Raw genomic sequence first — 26502 nt, forward strand, 5'->3', positions numbered from 1 at the left:
ATCTGTGGGACCATCTCGATCGAGTTGTTCGCTCCATGGATCCTCAACCGCATAATCTAGTGCAGCTGGCCACGGCATTAGATTATGCGGTTAGAGTCGGCATGGCTCAACATCCCAGAGAACACCTTCAAGAATCTAAGTGACTCTCTTCCTGCAACGTCTCGCAGCAGTCCATTCTGCCAAAGGTGGTTATTCTGGCTTTTGACAGATGGTCACATTAATATGACTGGACTGTGTATATATGAGGATTTTTATTATTACAAGAAAGCTTTCTGGGTGCATCAATACTTTGTAGATTATGTCAAACTTTATGAGAATGCTGACAATGAGTGAAAAAGTTTCAAGAAGTTTTAGATCAGATTTCTTAAGTGTGCATCAAGCAAAAAATCGCACACACAATTAGGGTATCTCGTTCAACGTTGATAAATGTCAAGTTGTTCCTTTACCTCTGGGAAATCTTTTACGCCAGTGGTTCCCAACCTTTTTTCCCTCACAAACCCCTTTAAATTCAAAAGAAGTTGGCAAAACCCATGTATAGTAAGTTAAAAGAAGAAAAAACTCCCACACACACGGTAAAATTTGGGAGATTTTTTTCCGCTTGATGTGCTCTTCTGCTTATTACAAGAACGAAAAATGATAGCTAAATACAGCGGTACATACATAGCTACAAACTAAAATGAATACAAAAAATAAACCCAGTGATTGTTCTTTGTAGAGCTTCTGTAGTTCGAAAAATCTGAAATGGCGTATTTGTAACAAAGAAGCTAAGCCCAATGTTTGGTTCAAATATACGAGTTTTAATCTTACATTAGGTTCTGCATTTATGTTGCTTTTGTATTTTTCTCTGTATATATTGAAAATCCTTCTTCACATAGAAACACTGTCCAAAAAAGGGATTTTTTTTCTTCCAGTAAAAAGTTATAAAAGTCATTAAATTTGTCTTTTGTAAAAGGTCTATGGACTCCAGCTAGTTCATAAGGATATAATATGAACATTAATCATTTGAAAGCTGAACACTTTTCTTGTCCTTATGCAAAAAATGCGGAATAAAATAATCACAAATAGGTATATTTACAAAAGGAAAAAGAAACCAGTAAAATTTGCTCTAATTATTACACAAAAGTTAATTTTTACCAACAAAAATAATTTTAGGTTCACTTATTGTGATCGCACTTTGCATATTTTCAGCACACCACAAGAGTTGTGTGGTAGCTGAAGGTCACACTGAAATGGTATAGCATTGAATATTAACGAGTTTAGTTGACTTTTCTGATCAAAAGCTACTCAGAAACCAAGCCATATTAAATTCTTTCATCTGAATACATTGTATTCAAAAGCGGAATTTCTACATTTCATTCTCAACAAAAACAGTAAAAATTGCACCTTGAAATGACAGACAGCAAATAGGCTAGCATTTTGCTTGCAGAGAATATGGAATATGAGAAAGAATTGAATAAATGTTGAACAGAAAACCCTTTGACTGAAAGACTTCATCTCAAACAAGCAAGTTAAAATTCCGCCATTACAATATTATTTTCGTGAACCTCCTTTATCTCCTTCACGAATCCCCAGGGGCTCGCGAACTACTGGTTGGTTACGGATGCTTTATGCTAAACAATCTACTATATACTAGTATCCATCATTAACCAAAGAAGCAGTTGATCTGGGTTTCTTAATTTTTTAGGACTTTAAAACCAGTCAGCGTGGAAACACAGCAAGTGAAAGCTAACAGAATGTTTGGTTTTATCATTTGTTCATATTCACATTATTCTAAAGAAGTTCCACTTTTAAGTAGAAATTTGGTAAGAATTCATCAGCTGTTCAGGTTTAGACTCCTTATCCTTAGAAAGATATTAACTCTTTGGAAAGAGTTCTAAGGGGTTAGTTTTAGGTTAGGGTACGAGGTTAGTAAATTGAGTTTCAAATTTAGATTAGGATTCTATGCTTAAAATGTTTATTATGTATAATCTTGAGAAAAGAAGATTTAAAGGGATACCTGATCTAGTTATTTAAATTTATTAAAATAGGTTTTGTTGATAGGCTAAAATTCTGCATAATAAGGTAAATGCATTGATGATTTTCTTTAAGCTTTTCAAATCACTAGCTATTTTTAAGGAAATTAAGAAAAATTACCTCTTCAACAGTTTTGTAAAAACCGCTAAAATTGTTAAAAATAAGGGCAATCATCCTAATTGTCCTAATTGTATTTATCTGAGGAATCATTGTTACATTTTCCTCACTTGCAGAAATGTTGGGAATGTAATCATGGCTGTCAATTCTAGCCTATTGTTTCAGTGTCAAAATAAAGTATGGCTGATTGTCCGTAAGAGCACATAATTTTGCAAATCAGGTTGCAGGAGAAAATTATTTTAAAATATTGGACTTGATTTGATTGCACTAAAACCCATTCATATTTTATTATTTTAGACTCATTTTTTTAAAACAGAATTATCAATGTGTGTGTGTGGTGTTTTTTTTTTTTTTCCATTTTAAGAAAGAAAATTAATACAGCTATGATTATTCTTACAGGGGTCGAAGTAGTCCTATATATCCTATATTTCCTATATTTTTCAAAAATGTCCTATATTTCCTATATTCCCGTTTTATACCATATATATCTTTTAAAAAGAACTGTAAATAAACTTTCTGACATCGAATTTTTCGTTGAAAGTACGTGCCCAAACGAATTTTAAATTAAAAAACTCAAATGACTAAATTCTACAACAGGCATCTTCTCTCATTAGCTACAGCAATGTGACGTCATTCTATAGTGGGTGGAGTTTCGAGAACTAGTGCTGGTTTTAGTATAGTATGGTATAGTTGGTTTTAGAATTTTGCATTTGGGAGGGGGGGGGATGCAACAGCCGTTTGTTTTGTTTTCTATCATGGTTTTTGTTTTTGTGGGTGTATTTTTGTGTTCAGTGCATTTTCTAATCGGAATGTTCTAATTTTCTTTTTGCAATCTTTTCTTTTTGTGGAATTTTGGGATCGTGGAATGGTTAGTTCCTTATGATGTTAAAACGTATTTTGTTGTAATAAATGGAATTATAATGGCGAAATCGCATCGCTTAACGTTTCGTGTGGAGTTGTTGAACCAGGAGGACATTAATTCTTCAAATTTTGGTGCATGGTGCACTTAAGGAAAAGATGATTTTACCGCTTTTTGCCATTTTTCAGTGCCCATAAACAATAGTGGATTTTCGCAATTGAGGCAGCATGCCAAAACATTCAAGCATAAAGAAAAACTCTCAAAAACGTCAGAAGGATCCTTCCCAAGCTCTGTTTGTTCTTAATACAAAGGATACAAAGGGGGGGGGGGGTAAAGGGTTCAGTTTAGATATAAAATCTAAGAGCAGTGGAATTAGTACTTGGGTCATGAGTGAAAAAAAAAAAAAAATAAATAAAAATTATCTTTGTTCAAATTTTGGTTAGTTATTTATTCTGTAAAGTACACTTTTTTCAAAAATTATTCTTTCAACTACAGGGAAGTCATTATAGATGTAAGGTATTTTGTTTGAAGTTTTTTTTAAACAAAATCATCGATAAGAATAACTGAATAATATATGATATGTATTATTTCTTTTTTCATAGCAAAAATATTCATATAATGTGTCCTATATTTGTCCTATATTTTTTGTGGAAAATGTCCTATATGTGCAAAGTCGGTCACTTCTACCCCTGTTCTTACAACATGGCTACACATTTCTCTTCTGCATTTTAAAATCATGCTGTTTCTTAAATCTTATGTGCAAATACATATTCAGTCTGTGCTCTTGTTACTTTTCAGGATCCAGAAGTCAGACAAGTTGGTAAGTTTTGAAATTAAAAAATATATATTTCATGTTTTGTTTTTATTTTAATTGTACATTTTTTGACTTTACTTTTATTCACCATACCTTTTTTTTTTTTTTTAAGTTTGTCTCCTGTGATGTTTTTTATTGGTTCCAAGGTTGTTCCTCTGTTAGCCAGTGGCTACTATTCATAATTCCTAGTCTAGAGTTTTACGGCCTTGGCAATGCCCATGACCTTTGTATGTGTATAATGTGTTAATGTTATAGTCAAGATCAATATCGAAATGCAGACAAGCAATGAAAGGATAGCTAAAGAGTCCTTTGGGACCAGCTGCATGCTTGAGCAGGGCTTGCCATCTACATCTGTTTTGAGCCAATTTGGCAGGAACCAGTAGTGTTGTCATAAATTAATGCAAATTGAAGATTCTTTTGTTGTGACAAAATGTGTTAAAGTAAAAACTTATTTTCTACTGTTAGTGATTGAAAGAATTGTTTATCATATCAGGGGTTTTGGGGGGGGGGGGGAGGTAGGATCAATTGGTTAAGTTGTAATTTCTTACCTTCTTGAGCATTTTCGTGTGATCTAGTAGAAACCGAAAAAATTGTTGTTTTTTTTTAGATCTATAAATAGTTGACCTTGGAAGCAAATATTAAATTTAAAAAAATTAATTATTTCATGTCTATCGCTAATTATTGTCACATTGATATGTTTCACTCGTAACTAGGTTCACATTCTGCTTTACTTTAAATTTTTAGACACGTATAACATAGCACTATTCAAATTGTTCTGATTTAATTTTCCCAAAACAGTATTTTAGGCCTTCTTGTGAATAAAAGGCATTTATTTATTTATTTTTTATAAAATTGCATTCCAGAAGTGGTGAAAGTAACCAGAAAAAAATTGAAAGCAATGATGAAGCAGATACATGCATATTATAATTCAAAGAAAAAAAAAAAACTCGTCCAAAAGGAAAAGAATTCAATTAAGATATGCCTTGCAATTGCAGTTTTACTCTTTATGATTGAAAATATACAATAAAAATTTCAGTATAGTGTTATGATCATTGAAAATTCTGCACTGGTTATGCAAATTTCTGCATCCAAATTCTTGAAATTAAAAAAAATGCTATTAAATTGGTTTTTAAAAAGAATTTACTGTTATGTGTGAGGCTAAATTTTATTAAATATAAATACTTTAAAGCAGTGGTGCCCAACCTTTTCTATTCGAGGGTTACATCTGACATATTTTTGAGGGCCAGAACACACATAAAATTTCAAAATACTGTCAAACCTCTTTAAACCGCCAACCTTAGCGACAGGTTGAAAGTTGAGCATGGTGGTTTAACAAGTTTTCCCCAAACTTGCATAAATGCATGTTTTCATGAAAAAACATTTGAAGGCATGTATTTTCCTTTCCAAATGAAGTTTAAAAAATAACAGCCATTGGATTTCCAGCAGTATGTCACGGCTCATAGACAGTTCTTTGATTACCTTTTTTTTTCTTTTCTTTTTCCAGAGCTTGAAAAGTATTTATCTCAATAAATTGATGACTTGTGAATTGGTATTTATTCTTAAACTCATAAATTAGAATTTTTTTGTGCATGCTAAAGATTGCTTGCGACATCTTACCAGAAGGAAGCAAAAGAACACCACGTTATAGAATGTTGATACAAATTTGTTTGCTGAAGTCTGCACACAGTGTCCAAACGCAAGTTAAGCCTCAGAATCCTCCCCCGCTGACCAAAATAGAAAAGGGGGGAAAATGAATGCTTTTGTAACAGTAATGAAATGACAAAATGAAAATGCTGAAAAAAGTGGGGGAGCAGATAAGAGATCCGTTTAAATTGGTGGAGCTGTTGGGGACAATGCTTCTTGGTAACAAGAAGGTGGATTAATCAGAAAAAGGGATAAGAAAGCTGGACAATTTTGTTGTGGCTAATGTAGGTGCATTTGTATGGGGCAGTAGTGGCAGGTATGTGTGACATTCATGCTTTCCCTCTGTGGCTTCTCATAGACATTCACTCTCCTAAATGGCTTACCGCCAAGTTTGAATTGCTTGACATGGTATTTCAAGATGGCGGTTTAAACAACAGTATTATCCTACCAAGTATGCAGTTTTCCTTGGAAATCAATAGCAGTTGGCAGACGGCGAGGTGGCCGTTTAAGGATTGAATTTGTATTGTATTCCTATACTGAATGTTTTTTAACCACATTTTTTGGCGAACAGAGGGGGGGGGGGGGGATAACAGGGTTTGACTGTATTAAGATTTTTCTAAATAACTTGTGAAAAAACGGAAAAGGAAAGAAAATGACTAACCAATAACTTGTTGTCATTACTATGCTTTTTTTTATTAAATGCATTTGTTTCAAAGACCAATTTCTAAATATTTGGCTTCAAATTTGCAACATTTTCATTAATCGTGCTTTTCAATTTGCAACATTAAACAAAATCATTCGCCACACAGATCAGCTTTGTAGATCATAGGTTGGGCGCCCCTGCATTAAAGGAACCATGCTTAGTAAGCAATAAATAAATACCTTTGTGTCGAGAAATAACAGGAACTGTTTATTTGTGCTAAACAACGTTGGATATTTCCTGTTACATGCTTAGTAAGGTTGAAATTACACTTAATTTATGTAATAAAGATTAGAATTTTAACCTGTGCTTGATTGATAATGTATTCATTGTTTTAGAGCCTGTGACCACAAAAGGCGATTATTTCTGCAAGGTAAGCACTTTCTTATCTATTGTGTATTGTCAATGCTGTAGTTGGAAACATATAGAACTTGAAACTAATTTTCAATATTTGAAATTTTAATTGCAGTAAAAACCAAATATTTCAGTAAAAAATTCAACCAAAAAGATGTTCAACCAAATTCCCCGCATTCAACCGGGGTCAGCCAACTTTTCATTGAATGCTATGAAAAAACTTGAATGGAAGTAGAACCAAATCGTTAAAACATTTCTAACTTATTTAATATAAAAATATTAATATCATATATGATCTGAAAAAATTGAATATTGGTTTTAAAATTTTGATAATATTTTGTTTTAGTCTTAGTAAGTGATCTTTGATCTCTGAAATGTTTTACAAGTGTTGTTCCTATAAATCATAGAAGTTTAAAGGGGGTTTTGAGTCATTTAATCCTTTCATAGCTTCATTAAGCAAAAGTGCAATTCTAAATTTGACTTTCAGATCTTCACTTTTGCTGTCTGAGGATACTACTAAGTCTGGTATTTCTGTAACTGTTGAGATACTACAATTTGCATCATAATCTGTGAATTCTTCAAAATGCAAATCAATATCCAAAAAATCATCAATATTCAGTATATTAACCACTTGATCAGAATCCCCATCCAATATTAATGGAAATCCATATCTCATGAGACAAGGAAAGATGCAGTTTTTTTGTTACATTTTTATCACGGGGAATGTGAAGTACAGGGCCTCAAACACATTAATCTTTTTTCATATGCATTTTTCAGTGAGTTGAATAAATATGTGTAAGAATGGTTCAAATCATGTTTATGGTTTCAAAATAGGTATGATTTGTTATTAAAAAACAAGCTGTTGTGGGCACCACATGACTTCTTTTTACTCCAATTTAATGATTTTTAATCAGCACTTAAAGAAACACCAACAGCATAACCTTACCTGATTCGGGGGGGGGGGGATCATGGTATACTCTTAACATCTTCTGAAGACAGTCTGAAATTTTCGTAAACTATGAGGAAGCCCCCTTCCCGTTAAAAAAATTCAAATTTGCATACAAAAATCATCAAAATAACCCTTTTTAAAGTTTTTTTTAAAAAATAATTTTTCAGTTTTAGAATGTATTGTCAGCCCTAAATTTTCGGAAACGGCAACTCAAGATTTTTGAAAATTTCAGAGCACAAAATACACCTTGGTCAATGGTCGTGTTTAAGAATGTAGTCTCACGTATGGCAATTTTCTTAAACTTAGGTTAATATTTAATTAAAATAATAATTAAAATAAATCACTTGGTTTGACCCCTGGGATTCATCTTGTAAAAGCCTTGAAATAATAGTGTGTCATTTCCAGTTCTAATAGTGAACTTTGAATTTGTGCTAAAAAAGTTTAAATCCTGTTCAAACTTACATATCGACTTTGAACGGTATGTCAGATACAAGTAGATAAAACCTATAGGGCTTCTTGATATTTTTAGTGGAACTTTAAAGTTATAGATCTGGGCCTGAAGTGTCAGCATAAAAGTTGTTATTAAACTTTAACTAAATGACGTAACTAAAAAGTTATTGCATGTTAATTATAATGAAAAAAACATTAAGATAATAGCTTCTTACGACGGTTAGTGCTCTTTTTTATATTTTATGCACTGATATCTCAGTAAAGAAGGTTCATTTCATTCATGTATCAGATTATGACACAGCCATCTTATATGCAGGAATATACTATTAAAACTTCGCTTAAAAATTCGGCAAAAATCTACTTTAAATTTAAATATTTTATGAATATAGTTCGGACATTGATAAATACTCACAGGCTGATTCAGTTATAGAAAAATCGGAGGTGCACAAGTACGTTGCAGTCTCAGAGTCTGATACAAGAACTAGGGATACATTTCAATCGGATTTGGGTTCATCTTTTTTTTTTTACATTGAAAGAACAAACAACAATATTTTGTCATCCAAAAGCTTCATTGTTTTTGTTATAGGTAGCCCTTTTGTAAGAAAACGCACCTTTTGCAACAGTTTTCATCTAATACTGCTTACGGGAACCCTTAGCATAATGAACTTTCACGCTACCACGAAACTAAAATTTTAAGCTTCTTGCATGACACAAAATCCAAAACACTGATTTAAACTAATTAACTATTTACAGCACATTTACAAATAACTCAGCCCAAACAAAAACACAGTCTAAAAATCACGACAGAAAGGAATAATTTACATAGATTTTACAAAAAAAATATTTGCACACTCAAATGCTTAATCAATTGAAGCGATGCCTGCAGCTCTGGAAATAGTTTCATAATAACTATCGGTCGATTAAATTTGTTGCATAAGAAGCGTTAGGGCGGCAGACACTTCTTCGTTACTTTTCATTTTTTGGGACCTGGAAAACGGTTTGCCTTATAAAAACTGTCTCAAGCAGAGCTATATATCAATAGAAAAATGACATGTAATGCAACAAAAAAAGGAATTCAAAAATTATTTACTTTTTCTTATGGTTTTTGTTCAGGTTTCTTTTTTTTCAAGCAGTCATTTTCACTGCTCAAATGCAATGAAACTTATAACAATTACAAAGTACTGTCGCAGATTAAGAAGGGCAGTTGTGACCATCACCCCCCCCCCCCCTCCTTGTATCCACCCCTTCATGTTATGCCCAAAAAAATTTGAATTGAAAAAAAAAATTACTTTGATTAAGTTTTTAATTTTTTAAAGCAAACTTTCAAATATTGTTGTGAGTCTGGGGAGAAGGGGGGTCATGACTCCCCTAACCCCCTCCCCTTATATCCGCCACTCTTCCACTGTGTGTATATATGAATTCATACATTTATGTTGCAATTGAAATCTGTTGGATAGCTGTGCCAACAAAATAATAAACTACTTTAAATTTTTCTAATAGGTTTGTAACAGCCACATGAACTCCGAAAATATGTGGATCTCGCATGTTAATGGAAAGCGTCATCTGAAGGTATCTGTTTTTTTTTTGTTTTTAATATTTTTTGTAATTCTCTGCTATTATCTAAATTTTATATCTCATGCATTCATGCACAAGGTTGAGTTAAATTAGCTTGAAATTGTCAGAAAGGGGGGGGGGAGGGAGCCGAGTCCATGAGAAGCAATGACCAAGGTACTCGAAAGTGACTTTCAAAGTAGTTTTGAAAAAGCACCAAAATGTTGTTAACAAAATGAAAAACTTGATAGCACATCATGAGGCGCACATTTCATAGTATCGAAATAATCTAACACTGAATTACAAAAGACTCTTACCTCTTAATGAAAACACTGATGATTGGGTGTGAAAAATTTTTCTTCCTACTACTTGTTTTTCATATCACTACACAAAACTGAAATGGCGACCGATGGAGCAACCAAAACACGAGCATTGTTGCCACGACATGCTCGTCAATTTCCCACATTCACACGAATTTACCTTCCCAGATGACAAGAGAGAGCAAGGGGTGCCCAAGGGGTACAACCTTCCCCTACTCTATTATTTTATTACGTTCTAGCATCTTCTACTTCTTAATGGTATTTCACATCTTTTCGTTAGTACCATTAGAAAGAACAGAATTTTTCCTATAAAAACAAGTTTTTTTTTTTTTCTGATAGTGTTCTTTCAGATAAGGATGAAAAAAAGTGCTTCAAATATTATGCAAGTAACGAATTACCATGTTGGGTTAAGGTTACAAAAAGTTTTATTGCCTTGGAAGTCTGAAATTTTGGGAACTTTAAGTACTTTTGTTTGTCAATACTTTCTAGTATTTTTGTGTGTTTGAGTTAATTGACTTTTGTGTGTAAGGCAATGTTAAACTCTTGACAAAATGTAGTGGGCAAAGTAATTTTTTCCTGGATTTTAGAATGTAATAAATTCTGAAAAAAAATTTCATTGGTTCGTACTTCATCGTCCAAATTTCAAAATTTGGACTATTTTCAAAATACTTGTTTTTATTGGGTTACAGTTACAAAGCGTAGATATTGATGCTGTAAAAAAAATTGTCATCCAAAGTAGAGATGCATCGATTAATTGCCACTTTGCAGATTAATTACAATTCTCCAAATTTTGCCGATTAATCGGCAGATTTTTTTAAAAGGTATTTTTTCTAGTATACCTTTAATAAGAAACTATGATGAACATTTATTAGCAATAGATAAATTAATTTTCTGCAAACATTACTATATTATGTAGTAGGAAAGTGTTCAGAGTAGAAACAAAACAAATAGTTGAGAAAGTTCAGAAAACTGAATGAAAAATTGAGAATAACCCTCACTGCTGATTATAATCATATGTCACTATGTTGAATAAAAATGTTGAATTTACGGACTTTTAAGTTGAAACGGGAAAAACATGAGTAAAAAAATACCCCCCTACCATATATTTGTAATAAATAAAAATAACTTTCGATCCATTATCAAGTCAATATTTATCCCTTCCTGGGCACCTATCTCCCTCTCTTTTCACATACCTTGCAGCTACTTTTTTTAAAAAAATGCTATTAATATTATTTTTATTTATGTTTTTAACCAACATAAATATAACAGAAATAAACAAATGTCTATGTGATACCATTGCAACCTCCGCTTAATTCTCTCCAACAAAAAAGAAAAAATACTGATGCTTTTGTTTCATTTTCAAAGAAAAAAAACAGGACCATTTCTTTAGTTTATGTTCATTATACTCTCTGCTTTTGATGACACTAAAATTTTTTTCCCAGTTATTTTGTTCCTTGTAACTATACATATGATTAATCATACATTTTATGACTTAGGGTTTGGTGGGGTAAGTGGTCATAAAATCGCAGGTTTTCAACTTAGGTGGATAATAAATACAACATTCTTTAAACACTTCAATTTTTTTTATTGTTATTTTACATTGTATTATTAAAGAACACGGTACATTGAATTTTAGGAAGAAAAAACATTGATTTTGATAGTTTTATAGCACTTTCTTTTCCTTATGTTTTTATGACCACTTTACCCCATGGGGGGGGGGGGGAAGTGGTCATAGCATGGGGTAAAGTGGTCATATTTAAAAATAGATGCAAAATCATTGTAAATAACCCTAAAACTTGTATATTTCTGTTGGTTTTTATAGTTACAAGTATATTAACTAGTACATGCGTGTACGAATATATTCGTGTCGTGTTATACACAAGTAAACACGTTCCTATATGAGTAGATGCATGTATACATCAGATATATGCATCCACGTGCCTACTCAAGTATATACGTGTATATACGAGTATATAAGTATATATATGAGTACATAAGCATGTATACGTGATTACCTACAGGAGTGTGTGCGTGTCTACATAAGTACATACATGTCACGTGTATACACGTGTCATGTGTATACGAGTATATACGCGTAAAAAGGAACATCATATGCTCGTATGCACTTGTATCTCAAGAAAATACGTGCATACTTGAGTATGTATGTGTAAAGTAGACGTATATACGCATATATAAGTGTACATACATACATATACGGGTATATACGAGTTAATTCGTAGATACATCCAGTGCGTCTTTGGGGTATGTATCTACTCACGTATGAAAGTTTTTCAAAACTTTCGTTATTGCAACAGAGAGTGCTTTGTGATTGCGAAACACATTTATTACAGCTGCAGGCCGCAAATTTCATCAATCGCTTTAAAACTTTCTTGAGACCTAAAATGTTGTGTAAAATTGTCTTTGTGTAATAAATTTGACTTTTTTTGCATCCATCAATTTCTGGCTTTGCGTGCATGTAGCGGGTCAGCATTGTGTTTGTGACCGTATGTTCCTTATGATTCTTGCTTCTTATCCTCCCTTCTAACACCTTTTAATAATTTGCTCAAGAGTTTAAACCCAACCTGTATACTTATATTTCTTATGCTTGTATGTAAATGTCTACATGAGTACGACCGCGTATATTACGTGTCTACCTGAGTATATAAGTTTTCATGTATATATGAGTATAAGCGAGCATATACGTGTATAGTAGAATGTATAGCTGTATGGATAAAAAATACTTAGACCTACCCATATACGTATTTATTGGCGCATTTATGTGAATACGCTTATGTATGTGCCTAAATGAGTATTTATGCGTATATATAAGTATATACTCGTATTTTCAACCCTGATTACTATAAAAACAATACATATTAAGTAAAACTAATATTTAATCAGTATCTGCCTTATACTTAAAGATTAAGTGACATTAGAAGAACAATATTCTTTAAACCTAATATTATGACCACTTCACCCCATCTTACTTAAATTGTTCTAAAAAATTACCTAAAATAGATTCAGCTAACTACTAATGAATAAGAGTTCTTGAGACATGTAGGAAGCTTCCTGTACAGTCAATCTGTTCCTAATTCTAACAAACAAAATTTCCCAAGGAAGTTAAAATAGGTGTTTAGATTTTAAAATTTTTCATATTCACGCAAAAATATTTTTTTTTTACCAAATAAAATTTTGCCAGTTTTAAAATTTTGTATTCAAAATGTAGTTTCTAACTGCCCTACTCTAAAATAAAATTTTCACATTCATTCGAACATTTATTTCCAAGCTATAGCCATTTATTTGATGTATGACCACTTATCCCATTGACCACTTTCTCCCACCAGACCTTACTCTTTAAATTATAAATTTTTGATCCAACAAAAAATTTGTTATCATTAAAAATCATTGGATATAAAAAGAACATGTACATACGTACCACCCATGTCCTAAGTGTCCATCAAAAGCTCTCACTAGGAAAAAAGCCAGTTTTCAATGCGCTGTAACTCCTTCTTGTCCCCTTCATTCTTCTTTTTGTTAGTATCATTAGAAAAAACAGATTTTTTTCCTATAAAAATAGGTTATCTTTTGGATGGGATGTTTCTTTTGGTAAGGATGAAAAAATGAGTTTTTAAATACTGTCAGTCAATCACAAGAAAAGCTCATTCTGCAATATATAACGGATTTTGATTGGCATGGAAACTAGTTTATAGTAATTTTACAACTACTATTTAACAGGAAGTTTTTTTTTTAAATTCTTCCTTTAAAAAAGTTAGTAAGAAAGTTAAATATGAGAGAAACAAAAAACATCTTGTTCTGTCGGTTGTTTTTCAGCCTGTTTCAAAAACAAGATATTTTTCTGTTTCTATCATATTTAATTTGCAAACTAACTTTTTAAAAGAAGAAAACTATTTTGGACTAATAATAGTTGCAAAATTACTATAAACCTTAGCCATCGCCATTCGTTATATATTGTAGAATGAGCTTTTCTTGTGTAAGAAAAATAATATTTCAAGTATTTTCATCCTTATCTAAAGCAACGCCATTGAGGAAAAAAAAACTTATTTTTATAAGAAAATGTTTTTTTTTTTCTAAGTAATCTAAGGAAAAGAAGATTGAAGGTGACAAACTTGAGCTACAGCTCATTTAAAACTGGCGTTTTGTTTCATGTGAAGGATTTTGATGGCCACTTTTGGATGACAACTTTTTTTACAAAATCAATGTTTAGGTTTTGTAACTGTAATCCATTAAAACAAGCATTTTGACAATAGAACCAGGGGAGTTCTCATTCACCCTTGGTTCCCAAATGGGTATACTCCATATATCCAGTATACTCTCAAAATTTTTTTAGACATATTATGTATATGATTGCATACTTTTTGTCGTCACTTTTTTGTTCAAATATAGTAGTTAGCCTTTTTTTGCGCTTGTATAAAATTTTTCCTACTAAAGAATTACTAAGTGTCTTTTAAGTAAGGTAAGTTCTACTGAGGGGCTGTAGTTGTACTAGTTGACGGGAGTGGAGGTATAAAATTGCCGAAGAAAGTAGGAAATTGCTATCTCATTTTAACCATTAAACACTAACTGGAAAGTATAAATCGTTATATTATTACTTTGGCAAGAACCACTAGTCACTTGACAGGGAATAACTCAAAACAAGCGTATAGAAAAAGATATCCCTTTAGATGATTTGAAAAAAAAAAATTAAGGAGAAATGTCCCCATAAGTCTCCCAACTTCTCCAAATGTTTATGCTTTTGAACTTTTTATCTCTTTAGCACCACAGAAGAATGTTAATGGCTAATATAATACTTTTTTTCTCTCCCAATAAAAATAATAGCCATTAAACAGTCTGAAATGGAAATAAAACGGGGAGCGCCATTTCGAAAGAGTGGGGACATAACGGGGACAAACGATGGTCATATTTGGTTTCATGGGATCATTTTACATAAATCAGTAAAATTTATGCCAAAAGCCCCCCCCCCCCCCCCCCCCCCCCCACGCAGCAAAGTGTAACTGGCAGTTTACTGTATATATTTAAAATTTTTATTTTGATTCCTTGTTTTAATTGCACAAAATGTGCAACTAGCAAATTAAGTAATGAGCAATACTTGATTAAATTTTTAGCCTTTTGTTCTATTGCTATGCTGTTTTAAATTGATTTCAATTGAAGATATTAGGCATTAATACAAGTATATGGTTTTTTATTTCAGAATGTAAACAAAGCACCTGGAGGTAAGTAAAAATATTCTCGAGATTTTTTTAAAGTAAATAAATACTTGAAGATGCTTTTTGTATTTTTAGCCCATTAACAATTTAATTAAATATGCACACAATATTTCAACTGAGGAAGCAATTCTGTTACTGTATACATTTATGTTTTATCAAAAATAAATGTATACAGTCGTCCCTCGCTACTTTGCTACTTCAAGTTTCAACTTTCACAACTTCACTACATTGCGTTTTCTTTTTTTTTTTTGAGCAATCACGATTGCTTATTGTTCTCACTTGACTGTTTTTGGTGTTCCTATGATTTTATTTTCCCACCAGCACCCTCCGCAGCATCACTGTCGACCAGCTCCTCACGATGCTGCACCTCTAGCTAGAACAGTGTCCAGGTTGCGTCAATATCCTACACCTACATGCATACATACATGCACCTATACACACATATATATACAGGGGCGGACTGGCTGACTCTGACCCAGTCGGCAAAATAATACTTTGGCCCACTTCTGTAAATTAGTCGAGCAACAACATTAAACTACCACTAGTTCCTATTTTTCTTTAAGTTCCTAAACCAAGATTTAAAGTTCTAAAATAGAAAATTATGAAACGTAAAATATAGCTTACACTGACACATTTTTTTATGTGCCTTGAAGGGATACTTATGTCATAAGACTGAAAAGGCACACCTTTAGGCTTCTATACTGACAACATAGGAAGGACACGAGGAAAGAGATGAGGAACCAGGTAAATGACACCGGAAATTTTTTGAAATTGGTTGATCTATATAGGCCTAAGAAAAGAATCGGGACACAGGGTTCTAGTTCCCTTCCAAGCGATATTTTCAAAGTTGATGTCAAAAAACACAATTTTACAATTTTCGGTAGTGTTCAGTGGAGGGAAAACAAGGGGTTCCTTACAATTTTGTTTTCTTCACTTTTTTTTTTTTTTTTTCAAAATTGAAGTCCATTTTAGTCTATCTTTGTTTACAATAGAATGTCGGGGGATCTTCCCAGAAATTCTCTGAAATGGGAAGTTTTAGAAATGCAATTTTAGGCTACCCTTAGTAAAATTAATGTAATGTTATGGAACAGCATAGGGAGCTCTCTGCAAAAACGTTTAGAGTTTGAACTATTAAAAAATGCAAAACTAACTTTGGTCACTTTTGAGGGAATAGGAGGGTCAGTGATCTCTAGGGCTCGACCGATGGCATTTTTTGGCCAATGGGCCGATGCCGATTGTTCAAAGATGGCCAATGGCCGATGGCCGATTGTTTTCCTCCAAATGGTCGATGCCGTTGACCGATGGCGAAAAAAAAAATCAAACAGAAATAAATTGATAAGATTGTCAGGGATTTAAAGGATCATTCATTCATTTCACTTTACTTCCTTTCTACTAATAAGAAATTGTACTCACACAAAAAAAAAAGCAGATTTCGATCTATATTTCTATTTTACGATTACTAAATTTATACTTCACAAGTTTTTTTTCCCCACATCTGTACATGCATATTTCCCTAAGAACATATAGATGACCGAAATATCCATTTTGAACGCCTCCTCAGCTAATTATCGCAAATTCTCTTGTGATGTCTTCGTGCGCATAAAATTGCATAACTCAAAAACGTTATGAAATAGAAAGTTGAAAACTCATATGTACGTAGTATGATCTAAAAGTTCGAGGACAAGTTTTATAAAACCTTACCCTGAATCATTCACATTACCGAAGCACATCTACCTACAAAATAGTCAGCTTGAACGACTATGCACTTCTGCCAACATTCGTGTAGCTTTTAGAAGCACTCCTGGAAGATATTTTTCGTAACCTCCTGCAAGGCCCCTTGCGCTGCTGGTTTAACTTCATCGTGGGAAAGAAGGCGACTTTCATGTTGAAGATGCACGGTTTGATTGGTCAATACTCTGATATGTCAAACAAATAAAGTAACGTTTCGTAGTGGTTAGCTCCACGTGACTTTTACCTGTTTCCAGCAAAAAAACATTTGCATGGACGCCGCTTTCTTCTGCCAGGAGAAGATAAGGCTGCATCATAGAAGGTAGCAAAAAATGGCTTCAAGGCGTGTTCCCAAAAGTTATATGAACACTGGCAGAAGTACATAGTCCCTACCAGTGTTCAACAGGGTTCGTACGGGTCATGGAAATCCTGGAAAGTCACGGAAAAAAAATTAACAGAATTTCAGACCTGGAAAAGTCATGGAAAAAATTGAAATTTTCATTGAAAGTCATGAGATTTTTTTTCAAGTCATGGAAAAATGTCCTGGACAAAGAGAAAGGAACAGTAGCTAAAGGAGCATTAAAAATCTTGAGTGATTTAACAGTATAGCATGTAAAAGATATTAAAAGCGGAAAAGTGAACGTTTCAAAAATCAAATCTGAATTTTTAAATCTCATTGCATCCACTTCTGTCGCAGCCGCTTGCCATTTTTTGCGATGTGATTTTACTGCTTGGACATCACTTATTTTGAATTTTTTGTTATTTTCAACACTTCTTATGTTTTATATTCTGTAGTAGCAAAATTTCACGTTCTTAGTTTCGCCACGCCCACTCAAAAAAAAAAAAAAAAAGCAATTCAATTGCATGCAAATTCGATTCCATCACTCATAAGGACTTCATTATTAAATTTATCAGAGTTTATCTTAATTTGTTGAATGTTTTAGAAAATAAAGATCTATAAGTCAGGCGATAGAATACAGAAAAAGAGGAATTCCAATGCTCTAAAACAGTAGTGCCCAACATACGGCACGCAAAACTAATCCATGCGACCCACTACTACGTTCAATGTGGGTATTACAAGTGTTCTGGAATTCCTGAACCTATTAATTTATAAGCATTTGAAAATATGCAAATTTGTAAACAAAACAAATATACTTTTGAAGCAGAAGATTGATTCATTATTGAATTTTTTTTTCAAAAAAGATCTGGTTTAGAAACATAAAGAACTAAACTATGTGGCTTTACTTTAAAGAACCAAAATACTGTCAAGTTACGTGGATGATTAAAGGCACTGTTGACACTAAAAGAAAACTTTTGAAGCAAATTTATTGAAACTTAGTGATTGACTCATTCAACCTTTGTCCCATTCAATATCATTCTGCGTGTTAAAAAAAAAAAAAAAACATTTAAGCATCATCGTATTTGTTTCACTGCATTTTTACTTTACGAAAATTTATATGTTGAAGACAAATAAGAATAATTTTTTAAGTGTGCACTTATATTTTTTCCATTACGAGTAAGTGCTTCAATGAGGCTGTGGCATTCATATAGACATTTTGCTAATGCTCATTTCCAAATATTACCAAGTTTGAGATTAAAAACTGCTATTCTCTTCGTGTAACGAGGTCATAGAAATTTTCATTGAAGTCATGAAAAAGTCTTGGAAAAGTCATGGAACTTTTTTTTATCCAAATAGAGTATGAACCCTGGTTCAAGGTGACCTTTTGAAGGTGGATGTGCTTCGGTAATGTAAACTATTCTGGGTAAAGTTTAAAACAGCTAGTACCCAAACTTTTGAATCGTACTACGTACAATCTGTATAGAGTGTAGTTATGCTTCTCCTTTTCTGACTGCTGTACAATGAAAGAGAAAGAACAGCCAAAAAATAAAAGAAAAAAAAAAGAAAGAAAGAAAGAAAAACAAAGAGACTGTTTAATAACCAATTGATTTGTTTTTTTTTAAATTGAACATTCAGTAATATTGTAATAATGTGGATTTAGGTACATTAAACATAGTTAAAAAACATTAAATTATGTTAGATAAATAAATACCTTTGTGCTGAACAGTAAAGTAAGACAAAACAATGTTAGAAGAAGCACAAATTTGCAAATTTGTGCTTCTTCTAACGTTGTTTTGTCTTACTTTATTAAATTATGTTGTTTAATCATTAAAAAAAAAAGCATAAAACTATGAAACCGTCAACAAACTATGCAATTAAAGTGGAAAGATTGCACGTAGACATTTTTCAGTCATCAAATTAAACAAAAATGGTAACAAATAAATTACAATATTCAATCAAAATTGGAACATTTTTATACTTATTTAAAATTTATGAATAGAAAAGTTTGAATTTTTCATAAAAGCTATAACAGTGACATAAATTTTGCGGAAAAAAGAAATAGCCATGAAAAAAGCGAGGTTCTTAAAACGCAGCTACAATAAACAAACTCAATATTTACATCAAGTTAATAACTGAACACATATAGGTACTACTTGATCTAATGTTTACACATATATTATTGAACAATTTGATTGTTTAATTTTTTATGAAGCTTTACAAACAAGTTCAAATTAAATTTTTCAATTTAACAATAATTTTTTGAAATTTAAAAAATTGCATAATAGAAAATCCTTGAAACTTTTCTATAAAAAACGAAAATATCTTATTCTTTGATTTTATATAAATACATAAAAATAGTTACTTACAACAGAAAAAAAATCGATCGCTATTAATGATGCAAAACAGATGGCGCATTACGAAATATAGGTGAAACAAGTATGAGAACTACGCAAAAAGACATTTCTTGACTAAAATAAATAATCGATAAATATTTAAGAAATGCTTGAAACAATGAGGGAGGGTTAGGGGGATCACTCTCTGATTTTGGAGTAACTCACACTTCGGCCTCATTTTTACTTCCTTTTACAAAAAAGGAAGTATTGTATTCGCGAAAAAAATTTTACTCGAAAATCAGCTTTAGTTTCCATTTTGCTCACCCCTGAATGAATGTTGAGTTTTTTTTTTAACCCGACCACACGCGGATAAGTGCCTAAGAACGTATAGACCCCCCGAAATATCCATTTTGACAATATCCGAGTTAATTACAACGAATTTTCTCATGACGTCTGTATATAGGTATGTATGTCGCATAACTCAAGAACGGTATGTCCTAGAAAGTTGAAATGTGGTACGTAGACTTCTAGTCGGGTCTAGTTGTTCACTTCCCCGTTTGGTTGCAATCGGGTGTTTTTAAAGGTGCTTTTGCCCCTTTTTTTTGGGGGGGGGGAATCATTGTTAATCTCGATGCAAACTCATGTGGTGTTATAATTTGGCGGACACTTGACGATAATTTGCCAGTCTTTCAGTCGCCTAGTTTTGTTACCAACTTGGTGACAAATTCAGTGATTTAAAAAAAAAAAAAATATATTTTTTAAAAATCTGGTTTTAATTTGACCACTGTTGGTGATATTTAGAGAGTTAACTATTGAATCACATTAAAATTGCCAATAATGGGGAAATAACATTAAGTTGTTGTAAAAAGAAGTCATGTGATGCACACTCGGCTCGTTTTAGTACAGAAACGCTACCACCAACGCCTCGGAAGAGTTTCTGTATCTACTTCAGTACTTCCGAAGAAAAAATTCAAAAGTCTTTTTGATTTCCAAATTATGTCACCATTCAAAACGTCTTTAATCAGTTTCTTACATTAATGCTCTAAATTCTTTCTAAACAATAGATAAAGTTTCAAAAAAAATCTCTAATTTTATGAATGTTATTAGTTTTGAACAACTCAAAAGTACAACTATAGTTTAATTTCAGAAATTGAGGGAGTGGGAGGAGAGGCATGCAAGTATTCTTGGAAATTAAAAAAATAGAGTTAAAAAATATCATAAACATTGAGCAGAAAAACCCTTTCAAAACTTGCACCCGAGTTTGTTTTGAGGTGCAGTGGTGGATTTAAAATATAGCAAATGTTGCAATTGCGCAAGAGGCCTCATAACCATAGGGGCATCGTAGGAGTTACAAAAATGCTTCTGATAAATGTTTTATGACTTCTGTGATAGAGAAATAGGGCCCCAAAATGTATTTCGACGGGCCCCAAACTTGTAACTCCGCCGAAGCGATACAGAAAAGACTGCATTACTGTGATTCATATTACAAATATCGAAAGATAAAAAATTACCATCGGTTCAATGAGAATCTAATAAAATGACACAAAAACCGATTTCGCCATCTGATATTTGTTTCCATGGTCTCCAATTCGGCCATATATCACCAAATGATCGTCAGTCTGAGACGCCATATTAGTTTTGCATTGAAATAAGTAATTAAGAGCCAAAAAAAAAGAGTAAACAGGCTTTTAAGAACACGCGATCGAAAGCAAAAAGGGAAGTGCACAACTGTAACGTACGCACACCCCACATGCGAAAATTTATCCTTCTACAGCTTACCATTTTTGAATTATAACTTATGAGAGATGCATACATACATCCAGCAGCAAGAAACAACGCAATAATTAACTTGTTTGGTACCTGAGAAAGCAGTGTTAAAAACTCTTTCAGGGGTAACTGATAGGGGTGTCACACTGAAATTTAAGTAAACAATTTTATATGAAAACAATAACTCCCTTTACTTTGTATTAAGAAGTAAAACAGCAAAGGTCCTTTTTTTTCAAAAACATCGGCCAATTCCATCGGCTTTTCGATGTTTTTTAAGGCCGATGGGCAGATGTTTCCTGCAAGTTAGCATCGGCCGCCGATGCCGATGGCTAAATTGTTGAACCATCAGCCTCGATGCATCGGTCCAGTCCTAGTGATCTCATTTGGAAGCATCTAAAAACTGAAGTATACTTGACCCAATTTTAAACTACATTTCGTTACTATAATGAATCTGGTGACTCTCCTTCGAAATTTTCCGACATTGAAATTTAAAAAATATAATCTTATATGTTTGGAAACATTGAAAGGAAAAGAGAAAGGTTTCTCCCAAGATTTTTTTTTAAGGGCAGCGTGCCTTCCGCATTTAAGCTAACCTTCGACCCCTGTCCTTGAAACGTCACTCTTTCGTTTCAATCATTTATCCTCAAGAATCTGATTAGAATATCTGAATGCTTTTTGCATTACCTTTAAAACTAAATATCAAAAAGCTTTTTAATATTTTAAAAATAATTACTATCGAAAACACTTGAACTTTGTATGTTCCTAGTGTACCAAAAAGTAAAAGAAGCACATTTTTTATTCAACAAAACTTCTCTACCCTTTTATCTGAAAGTGCACTACCCCTTTTTTGGTCCGGAGGAAACACTAGTTCTCTCTGGGCATTTTTTTCTGAAACTGAAATCAATTTTTGGCTATTGAGCAAATAAAAACGTTACGAAGCTCTCCCATAAAAGTTTCTATAAGTGAAATTCTAAGCTATCTTTAGTGAATTTAAGGGAATGCCTAAGGTTCGAAGACTTTGACAATTTTTCAATATTTAAGGGGGTCCGGGAAACAAAATGTGTCAAATTTTGCATTTTTTTTAAATCATTTAAAAAACTTCTCTTTCTTTTACTGCCTAAAAGGACGTTTGAATCTTGTTTCTATCTTAATTAGAACGAAAGACATAATTATTTTTTTGCATTCTTTTAACTAATATACTTTTAAACTTCAAACACATCTCTCTCCATGATGCAATTTTCCCCGATTTTTTGCATTCAAACTCTTATAAGTCAAGAACTGATAAAGACAAAGCAATGAAATTTGAAGCATATCTTTTTCAAAAAGTTTACTTTGATTTTAATACGGTGAATTTGAAAAAACCATTACTTCAAAAAATATGATCTTTTTTTAAAGTATGTATGAATTTTTCGAAATTTTTCTTGAAATATTTTCTATTTTATTGAATTCATATTTTTTAAATCTTCGAATAAAAATTAAAACTTAGATATTTGTGCATAGTTTTTTTTTTTAATTTCAAAATTGACCAAGAATATTTTGAGTTTTAGCAATTTAAAGCAACCCCATTTTTTTAGAAAACAATAACTAAATTTAAATATATTTTTATAATATTTATGTTATGATTTTGCGAATCAAACTGATGGTGAATCAGTGCAAAAAATTTCAAAACTCTAAATTGTGTAATACCATTTTTTTTTTCAAAATGTGTCCCGGAAAACCTAAAATCTGTAATATACAATTTCCTTCTTAGGCCTTGATGCAAAAACTAAGAACCAGGTAAGTCCAGACTCACTCATTTTTGGTAAGACCTATAAATAACATTAGTGTCCGATCGAAAGGCTTATATCTTTCCCATATTATTTACTAGAAGGCAGAGGTCTAATCTTACATTTGTGACCCATTGTTGCACCAATCGGAACAACCAATTCTCCACAAGCAAAAATGAATATTTAAAAAAGCAAAAATTTAGACTTAACTGGTTCCTGTATCAAAATCCCCTACCTTGTGCATGCCGCTGCTCATTTATCAACATCCCAAAGCATGGCCCACACATTTATAGCAGGGCCGAAGCCACTTTGTCTAGTGGTGCAGACCAATTGTTGTTAAAAGACATACTAATATAAGATTTTAAAAGCTCTTTTTTCGTCCCCGACCCTTTTTCAGGCCGCATTGGACCCTAATTTTTCTGGCCCCCTCCCGTTTCCTCAATGTGGGAGCCATGGACCCCAGAGCTCTAAAAAGTAGAGAGAAAGTTGACAAAGAGAGGAAAGCATTCGCACCTGTAGACTTCGGCTATTTACTTTGGCCACTGGGCTAAGGATGGGAGAAAAATAAACCTGCTTCCAAACATTTTTTTCCCATAGAGTGAACAAATTTCATTTTTACTTCTATTATTACACTTTAAAAAATGTTAGATGTGAATTGAACGTATAAGTTCAATAAAAAATTGCTTTAAGTGGCCCACTCTGCGGTGGGCCCAGTCGGGATTCCCCGACTAGCCGACCTGGCCAATCCGCCCGTGCATATATACATACACCTATACACACATACATACACCTACACACACACCTACACACTCACGTACACACAACTACCCACACACTCATGTCTGCACACAGACACAAACACATATGCCTACACACACATACCCCCCCACACACAACTACCCACACACTCATGTCTGCACACAGACACAAACACATATGCCTACACACACATACCCCCCCCACACACAACTACCCACACACTCATGCCTGCATACAGACATAAACACACATTCCTACATACATACCCCTGCACACAAACACACATAACCCCCCCACATACAAACACATACCCCCCCACATACAAACACACATACCCCCCACACACAAACACACATACCCCCCACACACAAACACACATACCCCCACACACAAACACACACCTACATATACTCACACACTCGTGATTGCGAAAAACATAATTTGAATTCTAGATGACAAAATTCAAACTATTTTTTTAATGCGCTCATATAAAATTTTTCCTACAAAAGAATTACAAAGTATGCCTTTTAAGTAAGGTAAACTCTTCTGAGGGGCTGTTGTTGTATTACTTGAGGGAGTGAAGGTATAAAATCGCCAAAGAAAGTGTAGGGAATTGCCATCTCATTTTAACTGTTAAACACTAACTGGAATGTTTAAATCACTGTATTATTACTAGGGGACAAATACATCTGTAAATGGTGTTCGACAATATACTAGCTTTTTAAGTTGTATACTTAATACCTTTAATGAGGATAAATGTAGAGGAAGGAAGGGGGCACATTACTGTCACTAACTGGCAATTAATTCATCATCAAACAATTTGAGCGATTTCATAGATTAGTAGTAGTGTGTAAGAACTGCATGTGTGTGTGTACTTTGTTTCTGAATAATTAACAATGCGATATCTATCACTTCTAATCTATCACATTTTCTCTTATTTTGTGCATTGGCCAAGTAGTATTGGCAAAGTAAGCAGGGACGACAAGAGGTCATTTAAAACTTCTCCCCCTCTCTCCTTTTCGGCATTTGTTTTTTCTGTAGTTACGAACTAATTGTTCATTACACTGCCTATTTCTTCTGCTACCACGGAGCGATCGTTTTCAACATTGCGCCGTCTCAAGTCCTATTTAAGAAGCACAATGATGCAAGAATGCTTAAATGGATTAGCACAGCTTTGTATCAACAAAGATACAGTTGTACAACCAGATGAAGTTTTTGAAGAACTAACCAAGAAACAACGACGGTTAAACTTTGTATTGTAGACAATAAGACAATTTTATAAGTGTAAATATGCAATGTGGATATTTAGAACTCATCAAGTGTAAGTGATTTTATTGATTATTTTGTTGTATTTTTAAGTGATTTCATGCCATTTTAATGTATTCCTTTTTTTTTTCATTCCTTGAATGATCTTAAAAATATTAATAGCTTAGAGCTTTTGGTGATAAAAATTCGTGTGCATTTTGATTTATTTCATTAATATAGTAAACGAAGTAATAACAAGTATTGATTTCAATTTATTAATTTCAAGTACTTTAAAGTTTATTCTTAACGTGATTTCAATTCTGGCATAAGAACAATTGTTTTTGCAACAGTTTTTGAATAAATTGCAAAACTTATACAATTTTGAGGAATTTTACTAAATAATATTAATAATAATAATAAATGTATATTGATGTAAAGAGAGAGAGAGAGAGAACGCTGATAGAGTGTTGTGAAAAAAAATCGTGCCCCCCCCCCCCTAAAATATTTTCTGGTTGCACCCCTGAGTCCTATATTAAGTAATAGGACTCGACCAATGCATTGGCACCGATGGTTAAAAAATATCGGCATCAGCGGCCGATGCTAACATAGAGAAAACATTGGAACATCAGCCTTTAAAAAAAATCTAAATGCCGATCTATTGCCGACGTTTTTTGGAAAAGAAAGGAATAAAATCTAACTTTCATTTATCTAATTTTTACTGCATAGTTGAAAGTAAGTACAGCATAGGTCCCAAAATCAGGCAGCAATGGAAACACCAATTTTGGATTTCTCAGCATGCCTAATTTTGTGTCACAGCCAAAATTTTCCTAACATGCATGGCAGACACTTATTAAACAATCACTTTGTTGTGAATTTAAAGAATTTTATGCTCCTGAATTGAAATAATTCCTGCATATGTTAGCGAGTGAATCGAGCATTTTTGTATAAGAAACGAAGTTCAAATTTCGGGGGTCACCCTGTGCCGGAGTATAAAATTTCCAACATATTTTCTTCACAAAAAGAAACTAATGTCTGGTTATTTTCCAGATTTTCAAGTTAACTTTGTTAACGCTAACGAAATGAATACTCTCATTTCTTTAACGTTAAGGCTAATAGTCCTTAATTAAAGACTTTAGCTGCAGCAAAAGCTCCTTCGTAAGTGTGAGAAATGCTGAGTTCAAGGTTTGTATGGTAATTAAAATCTTTAAAAGTCTATATTTTTCTTTTTCACTTTTAAAGCCCTAAAGAGACTAGTTTTGTCACTGAATTCTTTATTTATAATTTTATACTTTGTCGCCTTAAAAAAGGTTTTTTTTCGGTGGGGGAACAGTAATGAAAAAAAAATACGTTTCCTTAAATTATATAATGAGCTTTTCTACTGATTATATTATGATAAACAATTTAAAAAAAAAACAATTTCTCTGCAGCGATTAAGAAGAGCAACTAAAGTAAACAAAATCACGAAATTCAAATATTATTGAATTATTTCTAATACTATTAAGCATTAAAACAAAATTCAAAAAATTACATAAATATGCTTTTATTCTTTCAAGTCAATTATATATTTC

At 32.7% G+C, this 26502-nt stretch overlaps 1 protein-coding gene across 1 annotated transcript in view; it reads left to right on the forward strand.

Moving 5' to 3' along the window:
* The first annotated feature begins 3793 nt into the window (after positions 1–3793).
* Positions 3794–26502, forward strand: part of LOC129232247 (uncharacterized) — a 55597-nt gene continuing 32888 nt past the window's right edge. The window contains exons 1-4 of the mRNA XM_054866455.1: positions 3794–3809; positions 6486–6520; positions 9401–9469; positions 14981–15002. Coding sequence (XP_054722430.1) covers positions 9416–9469; positions 14981–15002 — 76 coding nt within the window. The 5' untranslated portion in view covers positions 3794–3809; positions 6486–6520; positions 9401–9415. The remainder of the gene's footprint in view (positions 3810–6485; positions 6521–9400; positions 9470–14980; positions 15003–26502) is intronic.

The sequence above is a fragment of the Uloborus diversus genome, unplaced genomic scaffold (genome assembly GCF_026930045.1).
Source record: "Uloborus diversus isolate 005 unplaced genomic scaffold, Udiv.v.3.1 scaffold_1114, whole genome shotgun sequence".
Taxonomy (NCBI): domain Eukaryota; kingdom Metazoa; phylum Arthropoda; class Arachnida; order Araneae; family Uloboridae; genus Uloborus; species Uloborus diversus.